The 24,776-nt window shown below is 39.7% G+C and overlaps 1 protein-coding gene across 3 annotated transcripts in view; it reads left to right on the top strand.

The window, feature by feature from the left end:
* tpcn1 (two pore segment channel 1) overlaps positions 1–24,751 on the top strand; it is a 112,446-nt gene extending 87,695 nt beyond the window's left edge. For 2 of the 3 annotated variants that reach the window (XM_020511719.2, XM_048611589.1), the window contains 7 exons: positions 9,541–9,653; positions 9,737–9,783; positions 9,896–9,964; positions 14,746–14,830; positions 15,048–15,187; positions 20,471–20,551; positions 21,006–24,751. In XM_020511719.2, the coding sequence (XP_020367308.1) occupies positions 9,541–9,653; positions 9,737–9,783; positions 9,896–9,964; positions 14,746–14,830; positions 15,048–15,187; positions 20,471–20,551; positions 21,006–21,131 (661 nt within the window). In that variant the 3' untranslated portion in view covers positions 21,132–24,751. The remainder of the gene's footprint in view (positions 1–9,540; positions 9,654–9,736; positions 9,784–9,895; positions 9,965–14,745; positions 14,831–15,047; positions 15,188–20,470; positions 20,552–21,005) is intronic. The other variant, XM_020511720.2, reaches the window with a different exon arrangement.
* Positions 24,752–24,776: the final 25 nt, after the last annotated feature.

The following is a 24,776-nucleotide window of genomic DNA, read 5'->3' as shown; positions in this document are numbered from 1 at the left end:
CTGTCTGTCTGTCTGTCTGTCTGTCTGTCTGTCTGTCTGTCTGTCTGATGGCTTTTGAGACTGTTCTCTCACTCTGATTTTCAAATGCCCTCTTCTTTTATACTCTTGATGACCTATTAATTTCTTACAATAGGATTGGTCCAAGGTTGTCAAAACCATCAGGTTTAAATTTAATTAGGCATTGGTATCTAGGGCCTGTTTTAAATTAATTGGCTAAATTCAAAAAACCTGTTGTCTTTGTAAAAATGCTGCTTTCCCTACAAACTTTTTTCTCAAGCCGATAAAACACACCTTTTAAAGGGACTACACACTCTTCCAAACTATCATTTTACAAACAAATTCTAATATCCTGCCTTACAATCCAGAAGTACTATTCCAACTTTGCAACACCTCACCCCATAAGAAAAAATGAACCATCATTATGAAAAGATGGCTTTTTTTTTTCTCTAAATCTTAACACCATTTTCACAAGATGCATAGGTCATTAATCTAGAGTTACATGTTTTATACTAATTCTGTACACATATATATAACATAGACACAGTAGTGTTCAATCTTATACACATATATTTTCCTTTTTAAACCTGTGATAATGCATCTGCAGTAGCATTTTCACGACCCGCAATATGTACAATCTGTAAATTAAATGTTTGTAACATAAGACTCCAACAAAATAACCTGGTGTTCTTGTAATTAAACCTTTCCAAATATGTCAAAGGGTTGTGATCAGTGTACACAACCATATCTGATATATTGTTTGCAGCATTAAAATGTTGTAAGGCCAGTACCAAACTCAATAACTCCTTTTCAATGGTTGAATATTTTCTTTGGTGGATATTGAGTTTCTTTGAAAAAGAACCAATTGGCCTTTCGATTCCAGAATCATGCTCCTGTAACAACACAGCTCCAACACCTACATTGCTTGCATCAATGGTGGCTTCAAAGGGTTTCAAGAAATTTGGCATGGCTAAAACTAGTGCGGTGATTAACATTGCTTTTCAATTCTCAAATGCCTCCTGGCATGGTTCTATCCACCAAAATTTTGTGTTTTTCTTCAACAAATCCACCAGTGGTGCCACCACGCTGCTAAAGTTTGGAACAAACTCCCGGTAGAATCCGCTCAGTCCCAAAAATCATAGCACTTCCTTCTTCAAGGATGATCTTGGAAATTCCTCGATGGCCTTCGTCATCACCTTCCTTGGTGTCATCCTTCCATGTCCGATGTTGTGTCCTAAGAATGTCACTTCCACCTTCGTAAATTCTGTCTTTGCCAAATTTATGACCAATTTTGCCTTACGTAGTCTCTCAAAGAGCTCTGCCAAATGCGGCATGCGATCTGTCCACAAACGGCTAAAGATCATTAAGTCATCTGAATAGATGGCACAATTAGTCAATCCTGCTGCAACTCTGTTTGTAAGCCTTTGAAATGTGGCTGATGCATTCTTCATTCCAAAGAACATTTTCTTAAATTGATACAGTCCATTTGGGTTACAAATGCAGGAACTTCTTTCGCTCTCTCCGACAAAAGTACTTGCCAGTAATCACAAAGTAAGTCCAAGTTTGTGATGTAAGTGGCTTTTCCAACTTTTTCCACACAGTCCTCCAGTCTTGGAATTGGGTATGAGTCTAATTTAGTCCCGGCATTGACCTTCCAATAATCTATGCAGAATTGTTGAGTACCATCAGATTTGGGAACCAACACAATTGGCAAATTCCACTCGCTTTGATTCGGTTCTATGATGTTTTCTTAGAGCATCGCTTCCACTTCTTTCTGTACCTGTGCTGCTTTGAGAGGATTAAGCCTGTAGGGTTATTGTTTAATCAGACAGCATTCCCTACGTCAACCTCATGTACTATTGTAATCATCCTCCCCATTCTATTTCTACATATGTCCTCATTGTGCTGCAATAAACCTTTCATTTCAGTTCTCTGTTCCTGAGACAGATAGCTTGCTATCCTAATTCCATTCTTTAAGGACTTCCTCATTATTTAATTTATTCTGAGGCACATCAAATCTGAATCATCTGGATTTGATTCTTCACTCTGAGTGGCAGTAACTAATGTGTTTCTCTGGTTCCCTTTCCCTGTCATAGTAAGGTTTCAGCCTTACATGTTCACATGACATACCTGATAATTTTTTTCTCTATCTGGCATCTTTGCTAGATAATTCACCTGGCTTAACTTCTCAGTTTGATAGGGACTGCTTAACCTTGCTTTGAAGCATTCTTCTACCACTGGTAACAACAAAAATACTTTATCCCCATGGGCAAATCTACAAATTTTAGATTTCTTATCTGCTTCTTGCTTCATTAGATGCTGTGCCATCTTCAAACGTTGTCTAGCTAATTCACCTACTCTCGTTTAATCTTTCTTTCACCACAGATACATAATCCAATTGTAAGATCTCTAACTTTGGACTTATCAACTTTTCCTTAATTCATGTCCGAATATCAGTTCAAATGCAGTAAACTGTGTTGATTCATTTGGAGCATCTCTAATAGCAAACAGTATAAATGGGATACCTTTATCCCAATCATTTGGGTAATCCTGGCAATAAGCCCTTGGTCTTTAGGGTCTGATGCCACCTCTCCAATGTTCCCTGGGATTCAGGATCGTACGCACTTGATTTAAAGTGTTTGATGCCTAAATTATTCATGACCACCTTAAATAATTTGGTGGTAAAATTGGACCCTTGATCTGACTGAATCTCCCTGGGTAGTCCATAACGGGTAAAGAAAACAAGCAACTCTTCAACAATCTTTTTTGCCTTGACGTTCCATAATGGAATTGCCTGTGGAAATCTGGTAGTCACGTCTGTCATGGTTAGGAAATACTGGTTCCCACTTTTGGTTTTAGAGAGAGGACCTACACAACAATCATAAACTGTGTGAAAGGTTCTTCAAATGTGGGAATTGCCATCAAAGGCACTGGTTTCATTACTGCCTGCGGCTTTCCTACCATCTGACAAGTATGGCAAAATTCAGCCACATCTTTATGTTATCCAAGCCAATAGAAATGCTTCTGTATGTTGCCCTGAGTCTTCCTCACTCCTAGATGACCTCCTACAGGTAATTTGTGTGCTATCCGCAATACTTGCTGTCTATCTGTTACCAGCAACACAATCTGGTGAACTTCTGCCCATTTTTCCTCTGTACTAACCTGCTGAGGTCTCCATTTCCACCTTAGGATTCTATCCTTAAGGTAATTATATTTAGGAAAACATTCTGATTCGTTTTCCAAGTAAGTCTTATGATGTCAATCTTTTAGTGTCTCAACTTTTTGTTGTAACTCCATTAGTCTTTCAGAACTAAACACCTCTGCCTGATCCTCTACCTGTTTATGTTTTGCCCTTACCATTTCATCGAACAGGGTGGGAGCTAACTGGACCTCAACTCTTTCGTCTTTCACTTAGGTTAAAGCAAGAAGAGAAAACCAATGACTGTGGTATCTTGTCATCACACAGTCCGGAAACATTCCAGTGTATTTTTTCTTTTAACTCCTCAGTTCCCTGATTTTCCTTTGGCTTCCCCACTACAATGGGCATCACTGTCACCTTTAATCTGCTAGATTGTTTCCAAGAACAAACAATATTCCTGTTCAGATAATTCCCACTTCACTTTCGTGTCTTGACTGGACTTTCTAGCCTTATCTTACACAGGGCAACACTAAACCTCTCTTCATTTATTCTACAGGTTATCACTCTTTCAGATAACATTTCAGAAGGAGTGCAGATACTTTCATCTCTTACTATTAGAGACTGACCAGCTCTCAATATTTTAACTTCTTTACCTTCTCCCCCTGTTCTCCTCAGTAAACCTTACCCATGGAGATGAAGTCTTTGAAGAGATTGGGCACTCTCTTACTATCCAGCCCATGACTAGGCTGTGTACTCTCCTGCAGCTCCTCAACTTTTCTTGGGATTTCCTTCACTATCGCAACTAATCCCACTGGTTTAGCCTCTTTTACCACATCTTTTTCCCCAGTGCCTCTCTCAAACCACCGGCACTGTGACTTTTGTCCTCCTCAGTGGAAACACCTGAGGCCTTTCACCTCTTTTCCACCCTCTTGAGTTTCTTTTTCCACATGTGGTAAACTGTTCCCAGTGTGATCTACCTTTTGGTTTTCATTGAAGGACCTCCCTTTCTCCCAATTTCTATCCCTCACAGAATGAAATTGCTGTGGGAAGCTAGATTTTGATTTTTGCGCTAATGCGTATTTACCTGCAATCTCTGCAGCTTCTATCTTTAATGCTGTCACCCATCTATCAAAGTTGCTATATTTAATTCTTTCAAACTCAATATGAGTCTGACCTAGTTCCTTTCTTATATTTCTGAACCATCTATATGCTTCTGGTACCAATTTGTAGGCACTCAAAATTGCCTGTTTTACTTCTTCATATTCTCTTGACACCTCATCTGACAGCACTGCGAACATCTCACCAGCCATGTCTACCAACTTGATTTGAATTAATACTACCCGCATATCCTCTGGCCAGTTCATCTTTTTAGCAAATTTCTCAAAAGAAATGAAAAAGGCTTCTACATCTTTTCCATCAAATTTTGGTAATGTTTTGACATATTTGTATATATACAAATGGGTTTGCTCATCATCACTCTCCTCCTAACTATGCCTATCTTCTTCCTTCATTTCCATCATTTTAAGTCGGTTATCCTGTCTAATTTGCAACTTCTGAAGTTCAAACTCTTTCTTTCTCCCTTTCTTCTCTCTTTTTCTTTTTTCTTCTGCCCTGACTCTTTCCTTTTCTTTATCTTCTAACTCGAATGGTCTAATTTTCACTTTAATTTTTTCTAACTCCACTGCACTTGCCTGACATTTTTTAATCTCCAAGCCTTAAAAAACACACCTTTTAAAGGGACCATGCACGCTTCCCCCCCACCCATGATTTTACAAACAAATTCTAACGTTCTGCCTTCCAATCCGCAATACTCTGTCCACAAATACTTCCAGACCTGCTGCGTTTCTCCAGCATTTTCTGTATTTAAAATGTATATTTACCGTATGTTTCACCTCTACAGCAATCAAGATCACATGAGTACTTCTCAAACGTATAAAGTCACTTGGCCAGATGTATCTCAGTTTCACTTTGGACGTAAAGGACCTTCCCAAAAGAAAACATGGTTTTTTTCCTCAAAGTACAGGGTTCCAGAACCTCTCTACAGGTGCTCTGAGGGTAGTGTCTAAGTGTACAATCATCTTTAGCTGCCTAATCAATGACCTTGTCTCTATGATAACATCAGAAGTGGAGATGATTGTACAATGTTCAGCATCATTTAAAACTCATCAGAGTCTGAAGCAGTCCATGTCCAAAAGCAGCAAGACCTGGGACAATATTCAGGTTTGGGCTGACAAGTGAAAAATAACATTGGTGCCACACAAGTGCGAGGCAGTGACTATCTCTAACAAGAGAGAATCTAACAATCGTCCCTTGACAGTAGTATAACCAATGCAAATTCCCCCACTGTCACCATCCTAGGGGATACCACTGACCAGAAATGGAACTGGATGAGCCACATAAGTTCTGTGGCTACAAAAGTAGGTCAGAGGCCAGGAATCCTGCAGCAAATAACTCACCTACTGGCTTTCTAAAGTCTTTCCACCATGTAAAAGATACAAGTTAGGAGAGTGATGGAATACCCCACACCTGCCTGGATATGTGCAGCACCAACAATACTCAAGAAGCTTGTCAGTACTCATGACTAAGCAGCCTGCTTAATTGGCACCACATCCACAAACATTCACACCCTCCATATTAGTGACCCTCCACATTACTGCTGAGCAGCACTAATGTGTACCACCTGTAAGATGCAATGCAGAAATTTACCAAGGCTCCTTAGACTGCATCTTCCAAACTCGTAACCACAACCATCTAGAAGGACAAGGGCAGAGATATGGAACAACAGAACCTCCACATTCCCTTCCGACTCACTCACCATCCAGATATGGAAATAGTCACTGTTTCTTCAGTGTCATTGGGAACTCCCTTGCTAATGACATTGTGGCATACCTACAGCAAATGACTGAAGTGGTTCAAGAATGGAACTCATCACAATGTCTCGAGGATGACAACGATGGGCAATAAATACTGGCCAAGCTCACATCCCATGAATTAATAAAAAGAAATCACACCTTCCCCACACAGAAATGTATTTCTACAATATGGAATAGTTTGTTATTCTGCAAAAATGATCTGTCAGTGCTATTTCGTTGGAACATTTATTTGGAGCAACGCGTCATTGATTTTTTTTCTAATTCAACACATTCAAAATTTGTGAATTGCACGTGATCAGCATACTCCAGTAGTTTGTTACAGTCTGTCTGTCTGATCTGTTCATGTCCCTGTTGTTTCCCATTCTGCAGCTTTCTGATGTTGATAGAATATTCTTTTTTATTCTAGTCATAAAAGCATTACGAGCTTATTTAGAAACTAAACTAAAGACAATAGTGCCGGAACACACTTTCTGTGTGGTATTGCACAACCTATTGGTTAAAATTTATTTAATTTTAGGACTGAGGACATTGCTTGCAAGATTGACATTTATTACCAGTCCTTGGTTGCCTGAAAAGGTGCTGATGGGCCACCATCATGAACACTGCAGTAGATACTCCCTGTAAAGATTTGGTGTAAAAGAATGGAGCAGACAAAGGCAAATTGGAGTCTTTTACAAATGTAACACACTTTGAGAAGGCATCATTTCATATTTTAATTGTTCCAAGTACATCGATTCAGTTAGGACCTATAGTTAAAACACTATGCAGAAATGCATATTTGAGCACCTTGTCAAATGCAGTTGCATATATTTGATGGCAATACAGTTAGCTCACTTAAAGAGCTGACTTATTTGTCCATTTCTTCCATTGCCTTTTGTGAGGAGACAGCAGATCTGCTTTCTGTAATCTAAATTTCATTTCAGTGTTTATTAATATTGTACATCTCATCACTACACCCTGAAGACAAAATGAAATTCTTTTCTGTTTGCTTTCTTACGATTTTACTTGATGCTCGTAGACGACGAAACATCTTGACATTGAGCTGTTTACTTGATACCTCCTGACAACAAGGACTGCCAAATTTCCAAATCTATCTGAGGGGGTCTTTAAGTTGATCATAGAATTTTTATGGGCTTGTGAGTGGAGCCTTCTTGCCATTGGGTGCCACTGTGGCATCTGTGAATTGAGGAAGCACCAGGAAGAAATTTTAACAAATCAGTTTGCCTTCACTGAGTCACAGATTACTAAACACGATGTAACAAACAGGAAATATAAATTTCATTTTAATCATGTGAAAGAAGCTGATTAAATAATTATATATAAGTTGACAGTGCAGTGCTGAATGAGGGACTGCTGTGAAATTGGAGGTGTTGTCTTTCATCTGCTGTCTAAGTTGGACATATTACAGCACGTGTCACAAATAGATAGGAATCTCTCCAGGTATTCTGGCCATTTCTATCCTTCAAAAACATTGCTCAGATTACCTGTTTATTGTTATTGTTCATATTAACTGTTGAGTTTCCTTACATTAGGGCAATGTTACTTCAAAAGTACTTTGTTGAAAGTGCTACACAATAAACAATGAGACAAGAAAAGTCAAGCATACAGGCTGTAAAGGCTAAGAAACATTGAAACTGAGTCCTGTTGAAATGCCTATACATAAGGAACATATTTTCATTGAGCTCATAAAGACACGCACTCTACTACATCAAACACTTCAATACTTTAGAAATCACCAAAATTGCAAGAACCATCCCTTCAAGTTGCAACATTGCTGCGAACGCAGAGTTTCAACCCCTTCCCCCAATCTCAAAAGGTTCATTGAATCTGTATTTTAATAATGTACTAAGTCATAAACACTGCTGCTAAATGGTCGCTTTACCACTGGAGCCTAATTTTTATGTTTGTGCAATGTTAATATTTTCCAGTATGGTAACAATTCCAGCATTTTATACAAAATTTAATTTTATGATGTTTCAACATCCAATATAAATTTACAGAACTGGTTTGCCATCAGTGAGAATTCTTCAGTATGATTGACTGAATACGCAACTTGATGACATTAGTGTTGCTGGGTACCTGGAGATCATCTTGATTTGATCCCAGAGTGCAATTAACCCCAAGATAGATGCCACAGAAATTGCAAGATCTTTGTATATTTTTCTTTTCAAGCCCATCAATGAGAACTGCCACTTCACTGCTTAGTACAAAATCCAGACCATTATTTTCATTCAGAAAGGAAATTATAATATTTTGCCTATATAGTATATATTACTGCTATAAATTATGGTTTGTTTGATTTGATTTATTATTGTCACATGTTTCGAGATACAGTGACAAGAATTTTTTGCATGCTATCCAGGTAAATCATACTTTACATAAGTACATCAGGGTAATAGAATAGAATACAGAATGTACTACTGCTACAGCTACAGAGAAGGTGCAAAGAAATATCAAATAGTAAATTGATGCCTGTGCCGGGTACCCTGCTAGTAACAGTGGGAAATAAACAGCTATTAAATAGAGAAACTCAAACTGACATTCAGAACAAAATTAATTCATAATTTAATTTTTTTTATAATTGAATGAATACACGTGACAATAAATGATTCAAATGTAAAAATACAGTGAGAAGTGTGTACCTTTGCTGTACATACATGGCGTCATTCACATTAAGTTAGAATAAGGTAATAAAAAAAAACTTAAGAGAGTCTAACTTTCCTTTCCACTGCCGCAGTCCCGCTCTGGGCTTTCCAGCCCTCGCTGTGCCTCTGCCAGAGTCCCGCTCCGGGCTTTCCAGCCCATGCTATGCTGCCACCAGCATCCCACTCTGGGCTGCCTCACCGGCTTGCTCTTGCCACCACTGCCTCACGGCCTGCTCTCGTCGACCCACTCTCCTGCTCGCGCTCAATTCGCCGTCACTGCAGGACACAACCTGCATGGTCAGCTCCCGCCACGTGGTTCCCAATCACAACCCAGCTCCTTCCCAACTCCTTAGGTTGGTTGGTAAAAGGGGTGAGGGGGGGATAGAATTACTTAAGAGGGAGAGAGAAAGAGGGAGAAACGAAAGGAAGGAAGGATAAAGAAAAAAGAGAAAGAGAACTGGTGAACAGAGTGGAGCTCCGAATGGAGCAACTTACCCTGCCGCTATCTTGCCAGATGGACACATGTCACAGTCCCTTCAGCATCAGTTGGTGATTAACTCCTTACGTAATAGCATTGTGAGAGGTAGGAAAAGTACTGTTTCCTTTATTTTTTAAAACCAAAATATAGTTTAGCAGAAATAGTCAGAAATAAGAAATTGTTCTTATTTCAGATTTTCAGAATCCACAGTATTTTTCTTTTGTACACAAATGGTTCATCTTATTAATTTGCTATTGACTCTTAAGTTGTACATTAGAGGAATTGCTATCACCTTAACCAGTTGCGTTATCCAGTAACATCAAAGTGATTTTTGGAGTTCTTTACTTTATACTGAAGTTATTTTGCTTTTGTGACCTACCAGCATATAACCCAATTCTATGTTTATAGCAATAGCATGGTAGCAGATTTCTATCGCTGGGAAAATCGGACCATTGGTGTCAGAACTGTGATACAGGGATACTACTCTCTCAATAACTTCAATAACATCCTTAACAGTTTTGGTGAGTAACTTTTAAGTGTAATATAGTTAAGCAAGCAAAAAGGTTATAAAAATAATCATGTCTTTTTTTTTCCTTTTTTACAGTAACATTGTTTGAGTTGACTGTTGTAAACAATTGGTATATAACTATGGTGAGTTTTTTTGAGATGAAGTGTCTTCTCCAAAGATAAGGCCTATTCCACTGAATTACTTCTTAATCGCAAATGTATGTAAGAGAATCTAGCTGCAGCTCTCTTTCCACAGGAAGGTGTGGTATCTCAGACTACAAGCTGGAGTCGCATTTACTTTATGACTTTCTATATTGTAACTATGGTAAGTAAAGGTGCCTACCATTGTTTCAACCTTCCACAGTATTTAACTGTATAGCATTTAAAATTTGTCATTTTAAAACTGTTCATTAATGAGTGGGAGGATGCAGTAGTTTAGTGGAATTGTCACTGCACTGGTAATCTAGAGGCTAAGGCTGTGGGTACCCACATTCAAATCCCACCACAAACTGATGGAATTTAAATTCAATGAAGCTAGTCTCAATAAATGGTAATTGAAACTGTCACCAATTGTTTTAAAATCCCATCTGGTTCACTAATGAAGTCTGAAGGAAATCTGCCATACTTGTCTGGTCTGGCCTCCATGTGATCCAGATCCACAATAATGTAGTTGACTCTGAACTTGGAAATAGCCTAGTAAGCCATTCCAGTGCACTTGAGGAATCCCTTGCTAGTGATGCCTATATCCCTGGTTATGCAATTTCCCACCGGCAGGACACATCCACCAGAGGTGATGACACTGTAGTATACATCAGATAAAACACAGGCAAGGAAACCTCCTGTTGAATACCACCTCCTGTCCCCCTCATTGATAAATCAATACTCTTCTATATTGAACTCTTATTGGAAGAAACACTGAGGCTGGCAAGGGCACAGAATGTATTTCAAATTGGGGAATTTCAATATTCCTAACCAAGACTGGTTCACTAGAATCATTACCTTGAGGAACGATTACAGGGATGTCTTGGGAGATGTTGAAGTGCTGAACAGGCCAAGGACAAAGTTCAGAGCAGGAGCAAGGTGGAGAATTAAAATGACATGCATCTGGAAGCCTGAGGTCAATGTTGTGAACTGGACAATGGCGTACCGCAAAGCAGTCACCCAGTCTATGTTTTGACTCCTCATTGTAGAGGAGCTGATGGAGATGCACTGGGAAGCGGACAATGGTGTGAGAGATCCATTCACAGACTGGAGTAAAGGAACAAGAAATCTGCTGAAGTTCTGTCTGGTGTTGTGGCTTCAGCATGTGAGCACATACGTGCCTCCATGGACTGGGCGGTGGTCACTGTGGAGAACTAAGTCCACTAGAACAGTCAGTATCTGATAGGTATTGGCTTGGACCTTCATTCCATTATTCAAGCCGTGATTACTTTGATTCACTGGCTAGGTGAGAAGGGGACAAGAAAATCCATTCCAGCTGCCCAGTACCCTCAATGAGTGAGAGAGGCCATTGTGCACTGGTTTCACAGTCAGGTAAACCAAATCCTGAATCTTTGATAGACTCCTTCCTCTCCCTCCTTTGCTGCTGTCTATATACCTGGTGGCAAGGGCTGTGTCCTCACAATAGTGAGGCTGTGTGAGATATTATGTGTATGCTTTGATACCCATGCAGACACGGGGAAAATGTGCAGATTCCACACAGATAGTCACCCAAGGTTGGAATTGAGCCCGGATCCCTGGCACTGAGACAGCAGTGCTAACCACTGAGGTACTGTGCTGCCCCCCACTCCACTTCGGCTGACGAAGTGCTTCCTGACATCCTTGGATGGATTGGTTCTAATTGTAAGTTACTGTCACCCTGTTCTGGACACTCTGTTTCTCTCTGCTTCTTTTCCTTTTCTTTCTCACTCTCTCTCTCCTCCACCCTTCCCACACGCTTTTTTTTGTTCTGTCTCTTTTTTCACGTTATCTTTCTTTTCTCGCTCCCCATCCCCACCACAGGAAATGAGTTCTCTCACTTTACACCTTCAGTCATCCCAATTAGATTATCCTTTCATATTTTAAAGAAAACAAGCCAAGGTTTAATTCAAGGTACCCTATCTTCACAGTTTAGACCTTTCCAACCTGTTAATCATTCTGGTGAATCTGGTGCCTGCAAAATAAATTTCCTGCTGTGCACTGCATCCTGTCACTGAGGGGTTCTTCCCAGAAACCCGGTGTGGCTTCTGACTATCCTGGGACACTGCAGACTTGGTCTTCGTGGCTAGGCAGATCCAGGAAAAATGTCAGGAGTTAAGTCTAGAGTTGTTTCGCCACTTCATTGATCTGACCGCGGTGTTTGACAGTCCAAACCGTGAAGCTCTATGGATTGTCCTCCTCTGCTTTGATGTCCATTGAAGTTTGTCACCATCTGAGACTACTGTGTAACAATGTACGTGCCACTGTGGAAGGTCTGAAACTGAGACCTTTTACATCCACATCAGGATCAAAACACATTGTGTGATTGCCCCCACCTGCGTATCCTTATTTACTTCATCTGAGAAAATCTACCACCTGGTGTTAGCATTCCGGTATCAACTTTGGTTACTCCTGGGAAAAAACAAAACTCACCAACGTGGACATTCGCAACCTTGAGTTTGTAGATAACTGCTGCATGATGGCCACTCTGCCCAGGACAGGATGAAGACTTTCCCTGGGTCAGTTCAGCATACCCTGTAACATCTATGCTGATGGGCTGGCTCTGGAGTTTGTGCAACACTTCCTCTCATGAGGAGCTACTATCAATAGAAAGGTTCAGCACAGAATCAATAGTATCTGCGCTGCCTTTATCAAGCAGCAACCACATGTCTTTGATGACAGAAACCTGTGGAAGTCAGTAAAGATTCTGGTCTGTAATGTTGTTATGTTGATGAACTTCCTGTACTGCAGTGAAAACTGGACTGTATACCAACATCTCATTAAGATCCTTGAGAGCTTTTGCCAGTGGTATCTGCATCGAATCCTAGAGATAAAATGGGATGACATACTGGACCAATGTGGGTGTCCTGCATGAAACTGTCTACCAGTATCAAAGCCTTGCTCCTGAAGAACCAATTCCAGTGGATGGGCATTAGCATCCAGTTGTCCAGAAACTTCTTCCTCCTTCTCCACCCTGCTGTCCATTGGTCCCACTTTCAGCATTAAAGCCTTTGATAAGGTTCTGTATGACAGATTAATTAGTAAAGTTAGATCATGTGAGATTCAAGGTGAGCTTTCCAATTGGACTAGAGGAGACAGAGAGTGGTGGTGGAGGGTTGTTTTTCGGACTGGAGGCCTGTGACCAGCAGTATTCCACAGGGATCGATGCTGGGTACACTTCTGTTTGTCGCTTATATAAATGATTTGGATGAGAATATAGGAGACATGGTTAGTAAGTTTGCAGATGACATCAAAATTGGTGGTGTAGTGGACAGTGAAGTAGGTTATCTAAGATGACAAAGAGATCTTGATTCGTTGGGTCAATGCGTTGAGGAGTGGCAGATGGAGTTTAATTTGGATAAGTGTGAGGTATTGCATTTTAGCAAGACACACAAGGGCAGGACTTATACAATTAATGGTGGGTGCAGGTAATATTGTAGAACAGAGAGACCTACGGGTTCAGGTGCATAATTTTTTGAAATTTGCGTCCCAGGTAGACAGGGTGGTTAAGAAGGCATTTAGCACGCTTGCGTTCATTGCCAGTCCTTTGAGTATAGGAGTTGGGATGTCATATTGAGGTTGTACAGGACATTGGTGAGGCCTCTTCTGAAGTACTGTGTGTAGTCTGGTCGCGCTATTATAGGAAGGACAGTGTGGTTGGTTGGCTCGCTGAGCTGGTTCGTTGTTCCTTGTTCATTGGAACAACGAACCAGCTCGGCGAGCTAACCAACCACAACATCCACAACCTGAGCTACAAATCTACTCTAAAACGTGAGAAAGGACATTATTAAACTGAGAGTGTTCAGAAAAGATTTACCAGGATGTTACCGGAAATGGAGGGTTTGAGTTATAAAGGAGAGGCTGGATAGGCTGGGACATTTTTCAGTGGAATGTAGGAGATTGAGAGGTGACCTTATAGAGGTTTAAAAAATCATGAGGGGCATAGATAAGGTGACTAGCAAAGGCCCTATCCCAAGGGTGGGGGAGTTCAAAACTAGGGAGCGTACCTTTAAGGTGAGGGGAGAAAGATTTAAAAAGAACATGAGGGGCAACTTTTTTACACACAGAGTGGTTAGTGTGTGGAATGAACTGCCAGAGGAAGTGATGAATGCAGGTATAGTTACAATGTTTAAAAGTCATTTGGATAAGCACATGAATAGTAAGTATTTGGATGGATATGGGCTAAACATAGGCAGGTGGGATGAGTTTAGTTTGGTAACATGGTCAACATGGACTAGTTGGACTGATGGGTCTATTTCCTTGCTGTATGACTCTATGGCTGCTTCACGCAGCAGTAGCATTGCATAAGCATGCCCTATGACCTGTTTATCTTACATAGTAACATATTGGAAACATCCTACCCATATGTGCATGGATTACGCACCAGCATCATGAACCAGAGTAATGGGAGAGGGTGATAGCTCTTGTCACCAGTCCTTCTGGTATGTTATGGCGTCCCAGATGTACTACACAGAATAAAGGTAGCATGACTACTTCCAAGATAGCAGGCATTGTCCTGATTAGTATACACTGAGGGATTGGAACCCCTTACAGTTGTTGCACATCTCTAAATTTACGTGTGGTGTCCACAGTGCAATGTGTATGTAATTAGTGGCACCCTGCATGTCAGGAAAGCATGCTGAGCTGGCAAAGACAAATTGGTCACCTTCATTCTCCCTTTGAGTAATGCTGCTGAGTTTTTCCTTCCTGCTGCTGAATGCATATTTAGTGTTGGCAAAGACTGGAGCATTGAGATTGAAAATGTCACCAAATCAGCATTTTGCGCTGATTGTCATAACTTGTCTACCCTTCCTTATTTTCAATGGGCATTCCTAATGGCTTTGTGTAATTATTTCTTAATTAATCTAAATAGGATTTTTTGCATAACAATCAGATGTAACTTATCTAATTTTTTTTAATCCTATTTAGGTTGTACTGACTATTATTGTTGCCTTTATTTTGGATGCATTTCTGTTCCGCATGAACTACAGTAGAAAAAGTAAAGATGAGGGAGGTATGTGTCATCCATATGAATTTCCATTGCTGATATTTTCTTCTTGCTCTGTCCCTCAAATGTTTTATCTTTTAATTTAATGTTTCTTTGTCCAGTTTTTGTTCTTTTAATTGTGATCAGTTATTACCAAAGATTGGTATTATGGATCATGTTCTTATTTTGTCATTTTTGTAACTGTTTTTATGTATTTTGTATTCTGATCTTTCACTGATAACAGATGAAAATGGAATTGTTTTTGAGACTGAGGTAGACAAAGATGAAATTGATAGACTTCTTGAGTTTAACAAACAGAATGGTTCTCCATCTTCTGAGATCTCTGGACTTTTCAAATTGTCATCCAGAATGGCAAGCAATGATGTAAGTGGTTATACATGAACAAGTCTCTCTTCATATTCTGTTTAACTTGAGTTTTAACAATTTCTTATTATACTTTAATTTTTAAATGTAGGTAATGCCATTTCTAAACCTCCATATCCAGGCTGGTTAAGGGTACTATTTAGGCATCCACAGATTTTTGGGTTTTTTTGTATCAGTGGTTTGGGGCATAGAGTGTTCCTTATTCTGATATTATTTCATGTCTTTGTCTCTGTAAGACAATCAAACAACCTGAAAATAAATATGTACACCGTGTTATCTCAGATTCTCCAGCATCGGCAGTTCCTACTAACCTGAAAATAACTATATTCTTTTCAGCCTGTGCACTGTCTCATTCACCTGACATGGGTGTAGCATCATATTTTGCATGTGTTAACTTTGAAATAATTAAGAGCTATCATCACATATTGAATATTCATGAAATTAAGGATTTGAACAGATATATAATGTCATAGTGGTCTAGTCTAATGCACCAATAAAAGCCCGTCAGTCCATCGAGCCTGTACTCGGCAAAACCGATCACCTAGTTATTCAAATCCTATTTCCCAGTACTTAACCCATAGCGTTGTATGCCTCAGCATCGCAAGTGTACGTCTAAATACTTAAATATTATGAAGGTTTCTGCCTCTACCGCCCTTACAGGCAGTAAGTGCCAGATTCCTACCACTCTCCAGGAAAAATTTTAACATGCTCTCTAAACCTGCCACTTAATGTAGTCTATTCCCCCGGACATTAATCCCTCACTAGGGAGAAATATTTCTTCCTGCCTCCCCTGTCTATGCCTCTATTAATTTTATACATCTCAATCATTTCCCACCTCACTGTCCTCTGCTCCAAGGAAAATAACCCCTTTCTATCCAAAGTAAAACAAAGAACTGCGGATGCTAGAAATCTGAAACAAAATCAGAATTTGCTAGAGAAACTCAGCAGATCTGACAGCATCTGTGGAGAGAAAGCAGAGTTAACATTTTGAGTCCAGTGACTCTTCTTCAGAACTAATAGTAGCTACAAGCAGGTGGTGTTTGTACTGAAGACATATGGTTGCAGGTGTGGGAGCGAGTAGGTAGGTGGAGACAGAGCCCAGAGTGACAGAAAGACAGTTAGGCTGTAAAAGGGATGGATAATGATCAGCCAGGGAGAAAAGCTGAAGTGAGGACCATAAATAGATGAAAATGGGTTGGCTGTGTTGAAAGCAGCCTATGTAATGACAGGCCTGGAGTGTGAGAGTGGATAAAAGGACAGAGAGGAAGGTGAACTCAATATTGAGTCCTGAAGGCTGCAGGGTTCCTAAGTGGAAAATGAGATGCTGTTCCTTCCAGCTTATGCTGAGCTTCGCTGGAATGCTGCAACAAGCCCAATATAGAGATGACCATGATGACCATATAGGGACCATGATGTGTTGAAGTGGCAGACAACTGGAAGCTTGGGATCGCTTTTGTGAACAGAACATAGGTGTTCTACAAAACTAGACTGAAATGGAGGTAAATTGCTGCTTCACTAGAAGGTGTGTCTGGAGCCTTGCACAGTGGTCGAGGCGTGGACCTCTCAAGAATCTTCCCACAACACCATGCAATCACAGAAGGTCCAACACTTAACCACTTACTTCCTCCCTCTTCATTATCCAAGGGTCCAGACACACCTTCCAGTTGAAGCAGCGATTCACCTGTACTTCACCCAATCTAGTCTACTGAATTGGCTGTTCACAATGTAGTCTCATCTACATTGCAGAGACAAAACACAGACCAGAATACTGCAACGCAGAACCCGTACATTTTGTGCAAAAATGAAGCAACAATCCTGAGCTTCCAGTTGCCTGCCATGTCAACACACCACAGTGTTCTTTGGCCAACATATTTGTCTCGAGTCTGGATAAACAGCATCTCATTTTCCACTTAGGAACCCTGCAGCCTTCAGGACTCAATATTGAGTTCAGTAATTTTAGGGCCTGTAACCTACCTCTATTGTCCTTTAACCACCCCCATACCCCTGGCCCTATCATGACATGGGCTGCTCTCAGTACAGCCAACCCATTTTCATCTGCTTGTGGTCCCCATTATTATCATGACTTAGCATTATCCGTTCCTTTGTCTGCCTAACTGTCTTTCTGTCCCTCTGGCACTGTCTCTATCTATCCATGTATTCCTTTACCCTCAACTCCCCTGTCATCCTCAGTATTTATACCACCTTTTCTGAGTTACTATCAGTGCTAAAGAAGGGTCACTGGACTCAAAATGTTAGCCCAGTCTATCCAATCTCTCTTCGTAACTAAAACCCTCCAGCCCCGGCAACATCCTGGTAAATCTCCTCTGCACCCTCTCTAGTGTAGTCACTTACCTCCCAAAATGTGGATTCTAAAACTGCAGACAATACTCTAGTTGTGGCCTAAGCAACATTTCATACAATTTCAGCATTAAGTCGCTGCTCTTAAACTCTGGATCTCAGCCAATAAAGACATGTATCCTATATGCTGCCTTAACCACTTTATCAACCTGTCATAATACTTTAAGGGACCTGTGTATATGCAAACCTAGGTCCCTGCAATCCTCATTGCCTACCATTCATCATTAATTCCCTTGCCTTTTCTGTTCTGCACAAGTACATCATCGCACACTTATATCTGTTTACCACCAGGTGGCAGTTTTAGTACATGTTTCATACACAGTTTGACACATGGCGTAATCATGACCAGCTTTCATGCATAAATTATTTTCAACTTTTGTAGTGTATCAATGACTGTGGAACTAGTTTAGTTTGGGAAACCTGGTCAGCATGGACGAGTTGGACTGAAAAGTCTGTTTCCGTGCTCTATGATTGCATGACACCAAGTTCTGCAGACACAGAGTCTCAAATTCAATCCTTTGTTACTGCTCACTTATCCAATTATAGAAGAGGCACTAGAGCACTTCAACAGGTCATGGGATAGAGGAATCAAAATAGAGTTTCTGCATGTGAACATTATCTGGTGGTCTCTGCTGCAAGTATTGTGAGGAAAGATGCATCATACCCTATTCTGTCATGGTCGAATAGTTTGCTTCTGCATACTGTGTTGGCTAACTCATGAATAATGGTCATTTTTGATGAGGCAATGGCAGGTGACAAGTATTCTTGGAAGTGTAGAAATTTTCAGTGGAAGAGGAAGGAAAGGAAAGGGAGAAATTTGTGGGAAAAAAGTTAAAATTCTTGAAAAGTGTACAAATGTGGTGTATTTAAAATCTCAATCTTAATCCTATCAGATATAGAATTCAAAGAAAGCTAAATATAATTATATTTTACGCATAATAGTTGCGTAGTTGATTGCTTCCCTTACAAATATTTTATACAGGCTCTGAGGGAAAAGATGTGAATGGCCCATACAGCCTTTTCTCATCCCATTCTACCTACTTATGACATTAGTTTGATTCTATAGAAGTCCATAAGGTGAGCACTGGAATTAAGCCATCACTCAGTAAGGAACAGGTAATAAATCCTGGTCCAGCCGGCAATGCCCACATCCTTTAAATGAATTTTTAAAAAGAGGCAGAATGAAGGCCAAAGAATATTCTATTGGGTTACTTGTATAAGCAACTTACTACCCCCCATAGAATGGTATTTATGGGAGCTGACGTAAAACCAGTTGGACCCTTATGTTTGTGCTTATAATATTAGATGTATAGGGGTCAGTTAGCTCAGTTGGCTAAACACCTGTTTTGCAATGCAATCTGATGCCAACAGTGTGGGCTCAATTTCTGCATTAGCTGAGGTAACCATGAAGAACACTCCTCCTCAACCTCTCCCCTCACCCGAGGTCTGGTAACCCATAGTTCAATCACTTCTTTTTAATGAGAGAGCAGCCCTGTAGTCTGGTACAACTATGGCAACTTTACCTTTCAATTTTACATATATCCAGAGAGAAGGAGAAGGAGACAAATAATTACTAAGAACATTAAGCAGCATCTAACTATGCAGCTTCATTTTGAAGGGAACTTTTAAACCACCAAAAATGGTGGATTTAAGTTAAGCGGCATATAAAGTTGAAAAATAAAAATCTGTAATTCGAGCCCAAACTACCTACCTCCAATTTTACAGCAATGCAGGAGTTGGGTCGTTCATTAAGATATAATAAACTGTATACCTCAAAATTAGCCATCTGTTAAAATTTAACCCTTGTTGGCTAAGTTTCCTGGCCTTTGGACTACCCAAAGGCCAATGGAGCCTAAATACAGCTTCATTCAGGGAGATTTGCTTACCAAAAATAGAAATTGCTGGAGAAACTCAGCAGGTCTGGCAGCATTTGTGGAGAGAAAGCAGAGTTAACGTTTCAAGTCCATTGTCCTTTGTTCAGAAGTAGAACAGAAGGGTCACTGAACTCGAAACGTTAATTCTGCTTTCTCTCCACAGATGCTGCCAGGCCTGCTTAGTTGCTCCAGGTATTTCTGTTTTCATTTGTTTCAGATCAGCATCTTACACTGTTCTTGGCTTCGTACAAGATTCACTTATCTGCTGAACCTAGATGACGCAGCTAATCAAACATCACACCCAACCCTGAGGCAGACGTCTACCACTGCCAATCCTTCCGATCTTGCCCCACCTGTCTGTCTGCAAGGCCTCTGATCACATCCACCACTCTTCCAATCCCCTAAGGCTATTTCTATCTTTATGACCTCTCTTCCCCAAGGATGCAGATTTTCTCCACCACTGATTGTTTTGGTCCTCCCATCAAAGGCGTTAGATTTTTTTCCCCATCTAATTTCCTCTTCAAAGCTTTAGTCACCAATCACCTCCACCACCATGCCTTCTAATCGATCCAAAACTTCCCTACCTAACCGTCCCACCAAGGGTCCTGCTCTTTGTATATTCTCCAAAGTGTCCGATCTATTCCACCACCAATGTTTCTAATCCCCTATGACGTCTGATCGTGAACGCTGAAGCCATTCCACATACATCCCTCTTCCAACCCCAGCATCCCAAGGTCTCTGATACATCCTGTCCTCCTCTACACTCTTGGCCATGACCTTATATCAAAAGCCTCATCTGGTTTTCCATCCTGACCAGGAAACCAAGGCAGAAATTATTAACCAATTCCTTCAGTTGGAATTGTTAGGATCTGAGAGAAATGTATTCATACGCATTTCCCAGACTCATTATACCCTTCCCACCTACCACACCACTTCCTCTTTGCCTCTGAGCAAATATTCTATGTATTGCAAGTCAAAAGCAACTTGTTTTTCAACAGGACATTTAAGCTTCAGCTTCATGACATGAAAACTGTTTCTTGTTTTATTACAGCAGATTAAAATGGTTTTCATTGGCAGAAGATTAAGAACTAAAAGTGATCTAAGCATTAAAATGTATGAAGAGGAAATTCAGGTATGAAAACCTTTACAACGATGTACATTCTTACGTTTACCAAATAGACAAATCCATTTAGATAACTTAGAATGTATTCAGAGTCAAACACTTATGCAAAATTGTCCACAAAACATATTCCTGTAAAAAAAAGCTTCTTCATAAAGGGAGGAGGTCAAGGATAGCAATACCATTGCTTTTATAAATGGAAGCTACTGACTAGGTATATTATCAACAAAGGAGGCATTCATAAGTTAAGTTCTTATGATTTGTTTGTAGAGTGTAATTTGCACCTGAATTTTTTCTCATGAACGCTGAAATATATCAAAGTGTATGAATTATTAATTATGCTGCATATCTGAATACATTAACAAAACAATTATACTTAACACTTCAGTTAAATGCTGATTATTTTTTTGTTTGCTAATACTTGCCCCTCATTGTTCAGCAATAAAAATGTCTCCCCTTCCAACAGGAATGGTTTGCAGAGCATGCCCGCGTAAACCGAATGCAGCATGATCAACCACTTGAATGTATCTTGAACTCGAGCACTCACCTGCCTTCTACAGAACTACGACAGCGATCACAGACTGTAACTTAGGAACATAACATACAAATCCACTATGCAATAATTATTCAGTGTTACTATATATTTTGTGATTTGCACACATGCACTTGGAGATGTTTCACCAGTTGTAAGAACTACGGTGTTGGCAGAATCCTGGCAAGGGCTAGAATAGTGAAAGATAGTGCCCATTTTATTGAGAAATTTTATGATAACTTTTATCTGTGATAAGTTATCTGTAACATAGTAAGTCTTCTAATTGTATTTGTAAAATATGTCAGCGTTATTTTAGATTTATTTCATTGTTAGCTTTTTTACAGCATTCATTTGATACCTGGCTTGCACAAGTGCTGTCTGGATAGCTACTCTCCAAACGTTAATATAATATCTATCCATTTGGCACTTTAATTATTTGTAGTAAATCAGTTCTCATTGTTTGATTCTATTCATAAAATGTAATGTTCTTGTAAGAAGCACTGTCTCCTGCTTGACAAAATCCAATTCCCAAGGTTATTTCTATTTGTAAGCCATAGTGTTAAATGCAGGGAGACAAGTGAAAGTATTAATGGAACATTAGCATGGTAATGTAATGATTTCAGATAGAGTCACCAATACACTTGGGACATTAGACTAAAAATTCAATTCTTGCTATTTTCCACTGGAAACTTAATGGTCTTGATACTCAGTTTACTTTTAACTACTGCAGGCATCTCCTGGCTTAGGGTGCATATACGTTATTTAAAATGTGTCTTCAAATTATGATGCTTCTCTGATTGGAGTAGGCCATGTTATTTGCTGAATTCTGAGCAGTACCAAACTTAATATTTGTTTCTTCTTCAGAGAGGTTTGATATCAGTTCGGGCTGAGGCGTGGTGACCCTCAGGTTAAACCATCACCTGTTATCTCTCTAATGAGGGAGCTGCCCTATTGTCCTCTGGTACTTTGCCGACTTTACCTTTTATATATCTATCACCCAAGATTCTTATTTTACATATATAAAAAGTAATGCTTTCTTGAACATACTGTATTTTAGTGAAACTGAAGACTCTACTGATATAATGTTTTTATGAACAGGGTGCCATTTCAAGTTATCAAAGTGAGTGAGATATAACATGTAAATCTGTATTAGTTACCTAGTATTTGAGTGCTGTGAGACAAGGACCTGAATCTTCATCTTCGAGGTGCAAGTCATAAGTCAAATCATCCCTAACCTCACTATACCACATCTTGCCCAAGTTACCGATTTGCCACCTCCAAAAACAGGCAGATGCTGAGGCAAGAGGTTCAGAAGACCTACTTGCAGTTTCTGGAGACATCAGTCCAATTCAGTAAATGTGTGTGGCCTCTGGCACTCACTCCCTTTCCATTAAATTCATGCCCCTTCCATGCCCATTATGTCCACTCACCCACCGCTATATATCCTCATCACCTAAACCCATTTCAGAATCTCCAAACCCACTCATCCAATATTCACTATGTGCAGAACTCAAGCCCTTTAATAAAATTGGACGTATTTGCAGTGCTCATAAAACTATCAAAAAATCTGTCTGCTTGACAGTTGTGTCAACATCCCTACTGACCTGAAACTATTATTGTGGTTTGGAGCTCTGCCAAGTATTCATTATGACAAGCCATTGAAAATTTGTAAAATAAATTCTAAGGTTGAACATGTTAGAACCCGTGCAGTTATTGAAAGCGCTCAATCATCTGTTCAAACTTTGAAGCTGAGGAGCAGATGTCTAAGTTTTCAATCAGAAAGCTTGTGCATCTGTACGTGCTTAAAGCTTAAAGGCGCAGATATACTAACGATGAGTCAAAGGAGCCCAAGCATCTGCTCAACCTTAAAAGCATGGAGACAGATGTCTGTACTTTTAGTTAATTAAACAATTAAATTACATTAGACCATTTACACAGTCAGATCTGATTGTCAGTATTGCAAAGTGGAAAAGAGCACTTTATCCACAGCATCATGGACTCTAATGCATCTGAGGACTTTTCTACTTTCACAGCAATGGTCAATTTAATGGTCACTTACCTTTTAAAATATTAAACTTCTAATATTGCGTTATGCCACGTGAAGTTGCCACTATGTTTTGAACTTATCTGTCAAGAGGTTCCCAACTCCAGGCCAGGGATTTTCCGTGGTTCACAACTTTTATGAGCTGTTGTGAACCATGTTGCCTTTAGAAATTCATACAAATCATGAATAGTCCAAAATGCCCAGCCTGAAGCCACCAAAGTTAGTTATTCTACATGCAAATTTGTTATCTATACCATCATCCCATGCCGGTAAAATTATTGGCAATAGCTAAGTGGACGGGAATCCTGGAATTGGGTCCTGCCCCCCATTTTGAAGCCTCACCCATTTCCATTACAATACTGATAAAAGCATGGAAATCCTGCCCAAGGTATTTCTTATGACTATTGTAAATGTTTTGTTATATAGAAATCAAAATTACAAACTAAGATCAATCTTCTACGGTCCAATCTGGAAGCATTGAAGGGAGAGAAATCTTCCCTTTGGTCAAAAATAGGCTAATAGTGCCTCTTTTGGAAATGGAATGGCATTTTGAAGTTTTGATTGATTTAGGGATTAGAAATATTTATACATGGAATTTTCTCCCAAGTTTCCAGATGTTCATGACTCTTCAGATTAAGCCTGGTCATTCTATAGACTAAACATGATGTAATTTCCCATTCCCTTTCGTAATCTTGGAAGTTAGTGGCAGTTTTGTTATGAATTAATAAGACATGATAAAGAAATGGTTTTTGCATAGTGATCATGCTCAGACAGTTTTACAGTAGTAGTTGTATTGGTTACAAAATTGAAGATTTGCTTGTTGAAAATTTATTGGAAATCTAATAGAGAATAAACAAGAATAATTGAACTCAATTCAATGTACTTGGAAGCTGTCAAAAAAATTGTGTATGATAAGGATCAACATAATATTTAGTATCTTTATCGTTTAGTGCGAAATATAGAAAGAAATTGAATATATGCTGCCACTTTGATTTGGAATTATTCACCAGGATACAAACTAACTGAAACAAGGTGTAATAGTGACCTTCTCGGAGGCATTAACAACTCGAGGCAGAGGAGTTAATTTAAGTGAATCGGGCGGTTTATTACAAACAGTTACCAGTAAATGCAGGGAGAGGAACTCTAGGTAGACACGCAGGAATACCAGACTCACTGATCCATGAGCACAAGTTACAGCTTTTTATACATGGAAATAAATAACTTGTTTAGCAATCATCAGCAGTTTATCTCCACCCGCCTTTCTAGTGTGGTTCCTCCCTAGGGCACATCATGTGCTCTCATTTGAGTTTGATAATTTAATCAGAGTTTGATAGTTTAATCAGCTACCTACTTTGTCAGCTTTTCCAGTCCTATCGACCTGTCTAATCTTGTCAACCAGCTATCTAATGGTCAGGGTACGTGGTCCCGTGGTGTAACTGAAATGTCACAGAGATGTCGGCCATTTCAGCATTGTCAATAAACCACATTGTTCCACCTCACTAAGCTTTGCTTAAGCATATTCAGTCAACTATTTCATGTCTATTCTAGTGCGTGCGTGAGAGAGAGTCTTCAGAGTTAAAAAAAACAAGCAGTATTCAGTAGCAGAGATAGTAGGAACTGCAGATGCTGGAGAATCTGAGACAACAAGGTGTAGAGCTGGA

The sequence above is a fragment of the Rhincodon typus genome, chromosome 24 (genome assembly GCF_021869965.1).
Source record: "Rhincodon typus isolate 14 chromosome 24, sRhiTyp1.1, whole genome shotgun sequence".
In the NCBI taxonomy this organism is placed as follows: domain Eukaryota; kingdom Metazoa; phylum Chordata; class Chondrichthyes; order Orectolobiformes; family Rhincodontidae; genus Rhincodon; species Rhincodon typus.
The sequence above is the reverse complement of the archived record's forward strand: the minus strand, read 5'-3'. Positions and strand labels throughout refer to the sequence as shown.